Source organism: Capra hircus, chromosome 3 (genome assembly GCF_001704415.2).
Source record: "Capra hircus breed San Clemente chromosome 3, ASM170441v1, whole genome shotgun sequence".
In the NCBI taxonomy this organism is placed as follows: domain Eukaryota; kingdom Metazoa; phylum Chordata; class Mammalia; order Artiodactyla; family Bovidae; genus Capra; species Capra hircus.
The window spans coordinates 29,507,984-29,521,434 of record NC_030810.1 but is presented as its reverse complement, the minus strand read 5'-3'; the positions used below and the strand labels follow the sequence as shown (position 1 = coordinate 29,521,434).

The 13,451-nt window shown below is 39.1% G+C and overlaps 1 protein-coding gene across 3 annotated transcripts in view; it reads left to right on the top strand.

Annotated features, from left to right (window-relative positions):
• The window catches only part of USP24 (ubiquitin specific peptidase 24), a 167,636-nt gene that overhangs the window by 122,378 nt on the left and 31,807 nt on the right, over positions 1–13,451 (top strand). For all 3 annotated transcript variants that reach the window (XM_018044626.1, XM_018044619.1, XM_018044630.1), the window contains exons 40-51: positions 841–1,032; positions 1,990–2,107; positions 4,274–4,418; positions 7,368–7,487; positions 8,118–8,243; positions 8,866–8,964; positions 9,914–9,996; positions 10,374–10,515; positions 10,730–10,849; positions 11,262–11,482; positions 11,957–12,081; positions 13,110–13,251. In XM_018044626.1, coding sequence (XP_017900115.1) covers positions 841–1,032; positions 1,990–2,107; positions 4,274–4,418; positions 7,368–7,487; positions 8,118–8,243; positions 8,866–8,964; positions 9,914–9,996; positions 10,374–10,515; positions 10,730–10,849; positions 11,262–11,482; positions 11,957–12,081; positions 13,110–13,251 — 1,633 coding nt within the window. The remainder of the gene's footprint in view (positions 1–840; positions 1,033–1,989; positions 2,108–4,273; positions 4,419–7,367; positions 7,488–8,117; positions 8,244–8,865; positions 8,965–9,913; positions 9,997–10,373; positions 10,516–10,729; positions 10,850–11,261; positions 11,483–11,956; positions 12,082–13,109; positions 13,252–13,451) is intronic.

Below are 13,451 nucleotides of genomic sequence, written 5' to 3'. Positions count from 1 at the left end.
TGGGAATATGTTTTGAAATGAGCAGTCTTTGCCATTTCTGGAGTATTGTCTGTATGCCAGTGTGTATCCTAGGCCCTTTATGCACGGCACTCTGCAGTGTAGGTGCTAGCCCCAATTGTGAATCGGGAAACCAGGACAGAATGTCCCCTGAAGTATCTTTCCATCTCACCCCACGGGGCCCTGCGTGCCTGTGGCCCCAGTGCACCGGCAAGAGAGTTTGATCACTCCTGCTCTCCCTGCTAGTCCCAGCTTCCACTATGGAATTTTATTTTCAATCCTTGTTTGGAGGGGAAAACAAAATACTAAATTCAAAAGAGCGGAGTAGTTCTCTCAAGGCTGGCTCACTGTCTGGAAGCCTGGATCCTGCCGCCTGCTGTGGACCTCTCTCTTCTCCGCAGAGCTCACCATTCCCTAGGTGTAGGTAACACTCCGAGACCACTGGCTTTCCTCTCATCCCTTGACTGAGCACTTCCTGCTCTGGAAGGATTCCTTGCCTGAGACATCTGCTCACACCCACCTAACAGGAGCTTCTTTAGAACAAGGATTGTCCCCTTCAGCTTGTATCCCCAGCATGAGCACCATGACCCACAGAGGATGCACTCAGGGCCGTTTGATCTGTGACTGAGAGGAGGAGGCAGGGAAGGAACAGACATGTGTGAGCCTTCATAGTCCCCTGGGCAGTTGCTGTTCATCAATGACGATTTCTTTAATCTGTGAGATGGAAGATTGAGACTTGTCTCTGCTTGATTATTTTAATTCAGGATTTTGACTCTATGAAAAGAAATTCTTCTTTCTTCAAAAATGGGGTGTTTTTTGTTTTGTCTTGTTTTTCTATCTTAGCTTCAGAAATGGAGCAATTAAGAATCAGCCCAGCTACCATGCTTGAAGATGAGATTACCTGGCTGGATAACTTTGAACCCAATCGTACAGCTGAATGTGAGACCAGTGAAGCAGACAACATCTTATTGGCAGGACACTTACGGCTCATCAAGACCCTTCTTTCACTCTGTGGGGCAGAAAAGGAAATGCTTGGTAATTATTACTCCATCTTATCATGTGACAGAGTACCTCAGTGCTCAGGTATTGGCATTGTGTTGTATGAAATTGGGAACGTAAAACAGGTGCTAAGTGTTCCATAGAGAACCAACCCTTCAGACAATAGGAGAATGTCTGGAATTTTAGTGGCTAACCAATATAAGGTGTATTTTATCTGTGTTGTTAAACCATATAGAGAATTTTATAGTGTTCAAAATAGTTGGATCACGTAACAAAAAACTAATGAATCATGGATTTTTCTTTTTTTTACAGTTACATACTTTTAAAATATAGTCCATTGTATCTATGTCTTTCACAGATTATTCTTGTCTGGAGAGCCAGGCCCCAACCACCACCCCCTGGGTGGTGGGATACATATATAATTTGTAAAGGCATATTCAGTATTATAAATTATATTCAGAAAACAAATCAAAATGTTGATTATCACTTCTATCACACAAACTAAGTTCTATAAAAATTTTCTTGGCTACTAGGGATACATAGAAAAGAGTGATCCTAAACCAGGGTGAGATTGGGCACATCATTCTTACCTGAAGATTTTTAAAGTTTTCAGACCTTTTATGTGGACTCCCCCTGTGCCCAGAGTAAAGAACATTATTCACCCAAACTATATGCCTTGTGGTGTTCCTGGCGTTTCTGTTCCTTAAGTGAAAGTGTAACTCCTTTCACTGTATTGTCAGCTCTTAAAGGAAGGTGCCTGCACTTGTCTATCTTTGTATCCTGTTCCCTGACTCTCCCACCCATCCCCACCCTGCTGCCCCACAGAGCTTTGCCAGGTCCCGTAAGTGCTCGAAAAATGAGCATCAAGTAGAGTGAGTGTCCTGCCGCTGGGTGGCCACAGGAGCCTTTGCTGCTCTGATATGAAAGTGCAAGACAGGATCTTTGAATTAAATGTGTGTTCATCCTCAACATGAATATTATGCTCTATTCCAGGTTCATCACTCATTAAACCATTGTTAGATGACTTCCTTTTCCGAGCTTCTAGAATTATTTTAAATAGTCATTCTCCAGCTGGCAGTGCCGCCATCAGTCAACAGGACTTTCATCCAAAGTATGGAAAATGCACGTTGTGTTCAGTTTTGGTAAAAATTCTAATTCGAAACTTTAGTCCAAAAAGATTTGCTTAACTTGGAGTCTGTCTTCCATCTTGTGAGTGTGTGTAGCTTGTAAGATATTACCCTCTGTGTAAAGAAATGCATGTAAGGGGGCTTAGGATAAAGCCTACCGGCACATAGTATTGCTGAGCAAGTATGCTAGAGTTGATGCTATCATCAGGATGGAAGAGTAAGAATGTTAACTTGATCAGTAACAAATTCCGAGAGAAACTGAGGTTTTAAGAATGGCTTCCAGAGTAAATCTGGCTTTGAGTCTTGAGGGATTCTGTGAGCAGAAAAGTGTTGGTGCTTCAGTGCATGAACCCTGCAACTTGCTGAGTATTGACTGTGTCCTGATAATTAAAACTGATAGTGCTTTACTACAGTGGTAATTTTAAAATCCAATTTTGTATCAGTTTTTATGGGTAGAAATTTGGAAGATCCTTTCACAGTGTTGACCCTGCATGGGTGCTCTTCATGCTCTTGGAGAGAGGAAGACGCAGCTACAAGCTGCCATCTTATTTGCTCTCAACCTAACTTACTTTGTTCTTTTCTCATGAAAACCAGAGTCAATTGAGGTAATCCTGAAGAAACTGAGGATTTGGTATTTAACCAGGGAAAAAAATTCCCATACAATTTTAGTAATTATTGAAATGGGCAAGGCATAATAAGCAATATTTTATGAAATCTTAAGAGGTGTCTTATCATGTATAGATATTTCTCTATCTAGAAATTCCTTGTTAGCAAAATCTGTTTTAGGTAATCTTCATTAAAACTCTCGGGGTGCCCTTCACACTGTGACCCCAGTCCTTACCCCTGCCCTAGTCTTGTTCTGGAAGATTTGGTGCTAAGTCGTGAGAGTCTTTTGTTAAAGCAGTGGAAACACATGATTATCTCAGCTTTCAGTGAACAGAGAAAACAAATCTTCAGCAGTTTTCACTGAAATGTTTTTTTCATGAATCCTTCCATTTGTATTTATTATTATAAAAGTAATATATCCATCAACAAGGAGTTGATTTTAAATCACATACAGTACCTTGAATAGAAAAGGAAATACTGTTTCGTCGCTCCCTGGTGTACTGAATGGCGTTCATTTATCACAGCGACTCACAGCCTTTTCCTACCTAAATTCTAAAGCCAGCAAGAGATTTAAAATACACAGAAACTCTCTTCACAAGTAATACTATTCTTGTATCATACCAACAAAATAACTTCTTAATGTATATATAGATTTCTATAATGGTACCTTCTATTCATTCTTTACCTGTCCTTTGCAACCCAGAAATGCAGTTAAAAGCAGAGGATAGTGCCAGGTCCATGGCCTGTATCCTCGGTGCCTGATGCAGTTCTGATCTCCATGCCCCTCAGGCCCCTCTTGAACACATCTCCTACACTCCATCCCATAATTGTTTCTCTCAGAGGTTGGATGTCCTCTTTTCTGTGTATCCTTCCTAACCTGCGACCTCCTAAGAAATGCAAGGTTGACTTAGGTGACAGTGAGAAATTACTGTCCATCCCCCAAATGATTTCTGCTAAAGGGGAGTAGTAAAGAAGCCTTTGGTTTCCTGCAGAATGCTTGCAAGTTGTCTTTCACTGTCACTTTATAAACACACTGACTTGGCAAGCTATTTCTGTCTCCACATTTTCAGCAAAATAGAAAGTTGACTAGTATCCTTGATGTTTATGGGCATCTGTTCTGATTTGTATAGCTTTCTGCCATGTAGATATTTGAATTTCAGGGTAATATATACAAAAACTTTTCTTCCTACCTATTTTGATTGAAAGATAGTTGTTTCCATGTTATTTTTTGGTAAAGTTTTCAGACTCTTTATATTCTTGCTAATCATCCCTTAGATAAGAGTATCCTGGAGTCATAATGGAAAGATTTGCTACTTTATCATCAGGCCAAGAAGATACTTAGCTCTAAATCATAATCATCCTTCCTCTGTTCATGGTCTCTTCCTTTGTTACCTGATCACCTCCCACTAGATTCCTGGGTTCTGACTTAACCCTGTTTTAGAGATTGCGCCTCTTATATTTTCATTTCAAATGTTGGTTTAATTTAATGAGCGACTTAAGTAAGCTATTCACTGTTGAAATTCACTTGTGTCTTTTGTTTTTAGGTGTAGTACAGTGAACAGCCGATTGGCAGCCTACGAAGTCCTTGTCATGCTGGCTGATAGCTCACCTTCAAATCTTCAAATTATTACAAAAGAACTACTTTCTATGCATCATCAACCTGATCCTGCTCTTACCAAGGAGTTTGATGTAAGTTTTCTAGACCTTGATGCACTTGATTTTTTTTTAGAATGAGCTCTTGTTTAAACATAGTATCTTAAAACTATATTTACATTATCCTGGTCACAAAGTCAGTGTTATTCCTTTGCTTATCATGTTCACATACTCAAATTAGCTGTAAGCTATAGTGTATTATCCTAATACATTACTAAATGGTACCCTTTTAATTAAAAAAAGAAGACTTTTTAATTTTTGTTTTTTATTTACTTACTGATTTTTGGCTGCTCTGGGTCTTCGTTGCTACACAAAGGCTTTGTCTAGTTGCGGCCAAGTGGGGGCTGCTCTAGTTGCGGAGCACAGACTTTTCATTGCAGTGACTTCTCTTGCTATGGAGCATGGGCTGTAGGCACGTGGGCTTCAGTAGTTGTGGAGCATGGGCCCAGTAGTTGCAGCTCACAGGCTCTAGAGCACTGACTTTTCTGGAGCAGTAGTTGTGGCTCACGGGCCCAGTTGCCGCTAGTCTTGTGGAATCTCCCCCAGACTAGGGATCAAACCCATGTCCTCTGCTTTGGCAGGCAGATGCTTCATTGCTGGGCTACAAGGGAAGTCCCAAAAAAAGGGACTTTTTGACATTTGACTTTTGACATTTTTAAGTCAATTGATAATTATTCACAGTATAAACTAGCATTTCAACCTATTTTTTGAGAAACTATGCTTGGTACAGTGGTAGGCACTAGGGCTACAAACTCAAACAAACACTGGCTCTGGCACAATCTAGTCTGTGTTCACTTAAATTCAACTAAGATTTATTGAGTTTACCATACATTGAGGTGCCATATATTCAAAAGCAGAGACATTACTTTGCCGACTAAGGTCCGTCTAGTCAAGGCTATGGTTTTTCCTGTGGTCATGTATGGATGTGAGAGTTGGACTGTGATGAAAGCTGAGTGCTGAAGAATTGATGCTTTTGAACTGTGGTGTTGGAGAAGACTCTTGAGGGTCCCTTGGACTGCAAGGAGATCCAACCAGTCCATTCTGAAGGAGATCAACCCTGGGATTTCTTTGGAAGGAATAATGCTAAAGCTGAAACTCCAGTACTTTGGATACCTCATGCGAAGAGTTGACTCATTGGAAAAGACTCTGATGCTGGGAAAGATTGGGGGCAGGAGGAGAAGGGGACAACCGAGGATGAGATGGCTGGATGGCATCACAGACTCGATGGACGTGAGTCTGAGTGAACTCTGGGAGCTGGTGATGGACAGGGAGGCCTGGCATGCTGCGATTGATGGGGTCGCAAAAAAGTCGGACACGACTGAGCGACTGAACTGAACTGAACTGAACTGAGGCTTCTGGAGCTCAAAAATGAAGATATGATTCCAGCCCTTAGATAGAGGTATATCCTGAATGCTCTGATAACAGAGGCACTTTGACACCAGATGGTGGGTATTTCAGAACACTTCTTAGAAATTATAGCATTTAAAATAGAGCCCTTCACAGTAGTGAGCCAATTGAGGCAAGGTGGGAAAGTCATTTCAGACAGGAGAAGCCATGTCAACATCTACAAGAGGGAAACAAGCTGCAGAAAGATGCCCTGGAGCACCAGACCAAGAGCAAGAGGACACTTAAAGCACCGTCCACAAACATGCAGAGGCAGCCTTAACCCTTTGGATGCCTGAGCTGAGCACTGTGAAGCAAGCAGGGAGAGAAGTGAGAACAGGTGTTCTAAATAGAGGAAATAGTACTTGCAAAGTGAAATGTGTGCATAAACTGGGAGCTGTTTTGATATGAACTGTTCAGTTTATAATGCTTACTTTATGCTATGCTCTAAGTTTTACATGCATTTAATAATCAGATTGAAATGACAATCTTACTTTAGTAAGCCAGGGATTATATCAGCATAATCAAGAAAATATTTGTCATATAAATACACTTTTAGTACTGTTATCAACCAGTTTTTTCTTGTTTTGCAACTTTTTTTTAATCTGTGCTTTGGACTACAAATAAATTACAGTGTTAATTAGATCATAAAAATCACCTTGCTCCAAGTATATGTTGAATGTTACTGAAAAGTATATGATATTTAGCAATTCCTTTCAGTCCAGAAGACCTCCAGGGTCTTGTCACTTTGTTAGTTATTACATGGATGCAGGTACTTGATATATGCAGATAAAATATGGTTCTGGTCATAGCATTCACACCAAATTCTACTGTAATCACGTTTCAGAGTGTGTCACTACAGTATCCTTTTTCACTTGGAGACGTGCCATGTTGAACTTTATTCAGGTTGCCTTTTCTAAATTATTTCTACCTAGGAAAACACTGTACTAGAATCTGCATTATTACAAAACATCCTTAAGTAAAATGCTACAGTATTTACATATTTTTTTAATTGCATGCTTATTAGAGGAAATTCAGTAGAAGAATGTTACCTTCTCAGAAAGTAAGAGGAGTATGAGCCTTCCTTGACCATCCAGACATGTTAGGATTCTTCCTAGTAAATGCTTCACAACCCTTCCTACTTTTCAGAGTACTACCTCAGTTTGAAAATATGTATCAATCAATATTTTTACTTAATGTCTACCCTACTGTATAATGTAAGCTCCTTGAGATCAAAGAACAAATATATTTCTGCTCTTTCATATCCCTGGCTTCAGGGTACTCTAAAGAAGTATTTGTTGAATGATAATGAAGTGACTAAATGCATGACTACATAGTGAATATGTAAATACATGCTTCATATATATGGGAGATATTTTAGGAACTAAATGGAAACACTAAGATAGTCGGTTAGAATTGCATTGCATCTGTAGAGATGCTTTGTGGACATGGGTTTGCTACCATAGCTCGTTGACAACAATGGATGGATACGTTTGCAAGGTTCTCTCTTTTCCTCTGGGATATCTGACATAGCTGTGAGGAAGTCTGCTAGTGGCCAAGATACTAACTCTGTCTGTATGGTTTCTACTCCTTTTTTCCTAGTACCTTCCCCCTGTGGATAGCAGGTCCAGCTCAGGGTTTGTGGGGCTAAGGAATGGTGGTGCTACGTGTTACATGAATGCAGTCTTCCAGCAGCTGTATATGCAACCTGGTCTCCCAGAGGTGATTTCCTTCCTCTTTTCTGTTTAGTTTCGTAAATGTGTGTGCCTGAAAACTGTTCCATATTCATATATTGCATTTTGGGATTTACTAAAACTAGACCTAATTAGAGACTCTGTAGTAACTTCTGAAGTCTGTATAGATGACGTTGCTCATAGTCGTAAACTTTTATAAATCTGCTGAGGTCTCATACTGCCTGACAGATGAATTTGACCTAATGTGATTTTTTAACTCCTAAAATTATTCTCAAATTCTATCCCATAAAGCTATAATGTTTCTTCTGTTTTAGAAATATTTAGACTCTATCATTGGCACTTTGTAATAATCTACTAGTAGGTTATGATATAGCAGTAAATAGTTTTGAGAATACTCTGTGTCATTATGTCATACTTATTTCTTGTAAAGATCCTGGTATTATTGGTTTCAGTTTTTCATAACCGAACAGAAGCTCAGAGGTGATTTGTTCATTATTATAGTAGCTAGAAGTGTTGAAGCTAAATATACGCAGAGTTGTAGCCACAGCTAAACACACATGTCATTCTGAAAGAACAGGTGGGTACTTGGAGTATAGAAATCAAGGTTTTCTGAAAGTGGTTGAACATTTCTAATTTAATACGTTTAATTTCTTTTCAGTCGTTACTTTCAGTGGATGATGACACAGACAATCCAGATGATAGTGTATTCTACCAAGTGCAGTCTCTCTTTGGGCATTTGATGGAAAGCAAACTACAGTACTATGTACCTGAGAACTTTTGGAAGGTATTTCACCCAGTAACTCTTTAGATTGAAAGATGTTAGCTATTTGGAATGTGGCTACATTCTTTCTCTTGTGATAACTGTCTCTGGTTTATTAACTCTAGACTAATGCCATTGCCAAGAACCTATAAAAGAAATATCTTTACCATTCTTCTTCAAGTGATTAGAATGTTGAAAATAGTCATTTATATAATTTTTAGAGATTTGCTAGTCTTGTTTGGGCTATTTCCCCTTATTCTTACTTATCTGTTTGAAATATTTGTTCAAATTATTCCTCTGCACATATGCCAATTTCACTAGTACCTCTAAATAAAGAATATTCTTTTAAAGCATTGCTGTATTATGTATTATATTTCCCCCATAGGTTGGATAGTTTCTAGGAGAGAAACTGTCTGTTCCTTGACCTTAAATCTCACCCTATATGGTTTCATACACTTACTATAAAGAGACTGAGGAAAAACATAGATGGCTGAATGCAAGCTAATCTCACATCAGTAAAAACTTTTATATCCTCATAGTGAACTTGATTTTTAGAAGCATTTAAAGATTCTCTCACATTCATTTTCTACCATCTTCAGAAATTGCTATTTTTCCTTCAACAATGTATTTAATTCTTGTTACATAGATTTTCAAGATGTGGAACAAAGAACTTTATGTGAGAGAACAGCAGGATGCATATGAATTCTTCACCAGTCTCATTGATCAGATGGATGAGTATCTCAAGGTAGAAAAAACTTGCATTTTTCCCTCTCATTCTCTCAAAGTCTAGCATGAGAACAGTGCTTTAGAATTTGGGATTACAAATCAGAAAGTGATTATCTTTAACACCACAACTGTAATTCATTTCATCTGGGTTTGAATATCAAAATATACAGAACACTATAGATTATAGATTTATTTTCTTAATTCATCTGACCTATATCCCATAGTAATGACTATTTGTAGCTGTGCACTATGTGTCTGCATTGACATAACCTTGCCTCAGAGCAGTGCAGCTGTCAGCAGTGAACCCATGGCTCCACACAGAGCTGTCTTGCTTTGTCAAAGGGAATGAAAGAACCAGATTCAGAAGTTGTTTGTGGTTACATGACCCAGAGCTTCCTACCGCTACCCAGTAAAACCTGTCACAAGCTTCCTAAGTGGTGTCGCCTTCTAAGACACAGACAGCCTCCGTCACTGCCAGCATTACCTGTCCTCTCATCAGAAGGCACAAGTTACCTGTTTCTTTAAAAAAGAGATAATGTACAGGGATTTCTCTGGTGATCCAGTGGTTAGGACTCTGCTTCTACTGCAGGGGGCCCAAAATAGAATAACTTACAAATTTGAAGCATTCTGTCCACAAGAAGAAAGAAGAAATCATGGAGAGTCACTGCTAGCTTGGGGACTGTGGCAAGGGGAGAAGGACTCAGGTGACCATGGAGAGTGCCGTCCTTGTCATCAGTGTGGCCGACGGCTCTGCTCTTCCTTTTCTGATTGTTTACGTTCCTCTGACAGTGGGTCTACGGGTTGTAATGCTTTCATTAGTTCCCAGCTTAAACTACCAAGCCGACTAAGTTTATTTTGTTGGGTAAATTAAAATCTGTGCTTTAGCTTAGGTCTAAATAAAATTCTGTATAAACAACCTGAAAGTTCTAAAGGTGTCAACTGAAGTTTTAACTCTGTTATTTCAACAGAAAATGGGGAGAGACCAAATCTTTAAGAATACTTTTCAGGGCATCTATTCTGATCAGAAAATCTGTAAAGACTGTCCTCACAGGTTAGTGAAAATAACACTGACATCAAAAAAATAACCATCATCCTTTTTGAATGATTCTTCTAATGTGGTATAGATTTTTTATTCCTTGAGAGGCTTGCAGATATATCTCCTAATAGATCTATATTTGTTTTTTGAATTAAATTTCTTTGGTTTCATTTCTAAAGTTTCTTTGTTCAAATTCTTAATTTTAAGCAGTTCTAAGTGGTCAAAATTTGGCGTTTTTATTTGGTAGTTTACTTTTAGAAGGATGAGGGAAGGTATGTGTTAATTACACTGATTATGAATGTAGTTCTAGGTTCAGTCTCAATTATTGTGGTAATTTCAAGATTTTTTCATTCCATTGTTGATCATGATTTTTCTGTTGTTTGCTATTCAAGATACGAGCGTGAAGAAGCTTTCATGGCTCTCAATCTAGGAGTTACTTCCTGTCAGAGTTTGGAAATTTCTTTGGACCAGTTTGTTAGAGGAGAAGTTCTTGAGGGAAGTAATGCGTATTACTGCGAAAAGTGTAAAGAAAAGGTATTACATTTGCCCTTTTAAAAAAATAGGTTTAATTTGTTATTCATGTTTTATGTAAGATCAGTTTTAACCTCCTGTTGTTATTTCCATTAGATTGTGTATTGACTAGTGTTCACACAGATGAGAAAACCCTATACAAATCTATGACCTCTGTATTAATTACTTTGATGTTTTATCATCTCCATGGAAATAATTGGGTTTTGCATCTCTTTAGAGAACAACAGTGAAAAGGACCTGTATTAAATCGTTACCTAGTGTCTTGGTCATTCACCTGATGAGATTTGGATTTGACTGGGAGAGTGGACGCTCCATTAAATATGATGAACAGATAAGGGTAACTTTTGTTTTCCTAGTTTTTTTAATAGCTATTATTACTGCACTCTCTTTATTGTTTCCTTTTCTGTATTTTCAAATTTCATTTAAAATGGGAAACCTTAGCATTCTGAGAAGAACACAGCCCGTGTCTTAAGCTGCTGGTACTAGTGGCACAGGCAGATTCTGGACAATGACCTTCATATCTGGAAGGCGTCCCAGTGACAGAAGAGGAAGCCCTTCCTTAATGCTCCAACAGGAGACTACTTAGACTCTCCCGGACCTGCGAGCCATTCTGAGATGGTGTGCTTGAGTTGGAGGGTATTCCTTGCTTAAATCAGGAAAACACATCCCTCTTGTTTGTACAGAATTCAGTGGCTGTGGCCCTGTATGTTGCTAACCATCATCAATGTGCTGTTTTTGCTTTTAAATAGTTTCCCTGGATGCTAAACATGGAGCCTTACACGGTTGCAGGAATGGCTCGCCAAGATTCGTCTTCCGAAGTTGGTGAAAACGGGCGAAGTACAGATCAAGGAGGTGGAGGATCTCCACGGAAAAAAGTTGCCCTCACAGAAAACTATGACCTTGTTGGTGTCATTGTACACAGTGGGCAGGCGCACGCGGGCCACTACTACTCCTTCATCAAGGATAGGCGGTAAGCGGCTCTCAGGCCACGCCACCCCTCCGGCAGGCTCTCCTGCCCTCCTTTTGCTCCTCTGCTCCCCCGCCCTCCTGTGCCCCTCCCCTGCTCCCCCTGCCGCCCTCCTGTCTCTCTTCTGTGCATTCTCTTCCTCCTGTGTCCCTCCTTCACCCTTGCCCTCCTGTATCTGTCTTCTGCTCCCTCTTCCCTACTGTTACTCACACTTACCCTTATGTAGAGCAGAAGCTTTCACATTGCTCTTTGATCTTATTTCCTGTATTGGATTTTTAAAACTTGTTGCAACTGTTTTATTATCCCTTTATTCTGAAAAGTTGTTTAAAAAATTGAAGTAACTTTTGCTATGTTTTTCTTAGGTGTTTTCAAATGGTAATTACCTTCTGTATTTATAGACAGTACATAGAGATGAATGCTGGGGATGGAAGTTTGACTTTTTAACCTCATGTTTGTTTTATCAAATGTGCACTCTAGGGGATGTGGAAAAGGAAAGTGGTATAAATTTAATGACACAGTTATAGAAGAATTTGACCTTAATGATGAGACCCTGGAGTATGAATGCTTTGGAGGAGAATATAGACCAAAAGTTTATGATCAAAGTAAGTTTTTACAAATGTATATTTTCCATTGGTTTTATTTTTTAATATGTACTTTTCTATCACATTGAAAGCAGTATTTTTTATATAAAAATAGAACCAATTTTATTTATTTGTTCTTTTTACTTACAGCGGCTCTAGCCATATAGATCCACAAACTCCTTGATAGCCAGAGTGAAAAGGTTCAAGCTGCTTACAAATTTTTTTTTAATTTTTTTGATTCTTTACAACATTCCTAGGGTAAGGAGTAAGTTAAGTGTGAGAAATGAATATTAAAGAACAACTTGAAAGAATTTCAACCTTAAAAATAGTTTCAGAAGTAGTTGTCCACTAAAATGTTCGAATTTCCTTTTCACTTACGTAGAGGTATATGATTAATAGAGAAGATAGCTCTAGCACCTGTGTTTTTAAAGCTGTATTTGTTAGTGTGGCAAACGAATCTTTCCACAGCCCCCACCTCCAGAAGAAAAAACACAAACGTACTTGACAGAATCCCATCAGAATTTACTATTTGAAGAAACCTTGGCATTTTTTATACCTGACTTCAAAATAGTCTAGGGGCATTTAAAATTTTCCCCCTGTGTGAGATCCACAATATTAGATCTTGATACCAGACCGTGGTAGTCATGTATCTAAAGGTGGCAGCCTTTAGTGGCTGAATATAGTGTCTTTGCCAAAATTTACGTGGATTTGGCTGTTTTGTGCAGAAATGGTTCAGGGAGGCCAATTATAGCCCCAACCGGTGCCACAGAATTTACTTTCAAATGTGACTTGCCCTTTGATTGGATTTCAGCTTGCCTGGGAAAGTTTACCTTCTTTCCCTTATGTCTTTACCGTATAGCTCCCTTACTCCCTGCCCCTCTGGAGCACCGTCTGAGTGATTTTAAGTCTCACTCTGAAAAGACATGCACTTTACTTATACTTTGCATTTAACGAATTTAGTAAGTACTTACTTGCTGGATTTTTGTTTTAAATTGTCAAGAGAAAATTTTTTATTTACAAAGAGTTCTTCCTGTTGTCTCATTATGAAGCGAACCCCTACACTGATGTACGCCGAAGATACTGGAACGCATACATGCTCTTTTACCAGAGGGTGTCTGATCAGAACTCCCCCGTGTTACCAAAGAAAAGTCGAGTCAGCGTCGTACGGCAGGAAGCCGAGGACCTCTCTCTGTGAGTTTCTCCTCTGTGTAGTTTGCTGTGTGATTTCAGTAGGTGATATTGTGATCTTTAGAGCATGCTCTTTGGTATTTAAAGGTAATTAGCTAAACTAAAGAGAAATTCTAAAAAGCAAGTAAGTAAATCCCTCTACCCCCTGTCTTTCTTCTCACTGCTATCTTGGCAAGTTGGGAAGTAACCTTGGTGGTTACCTC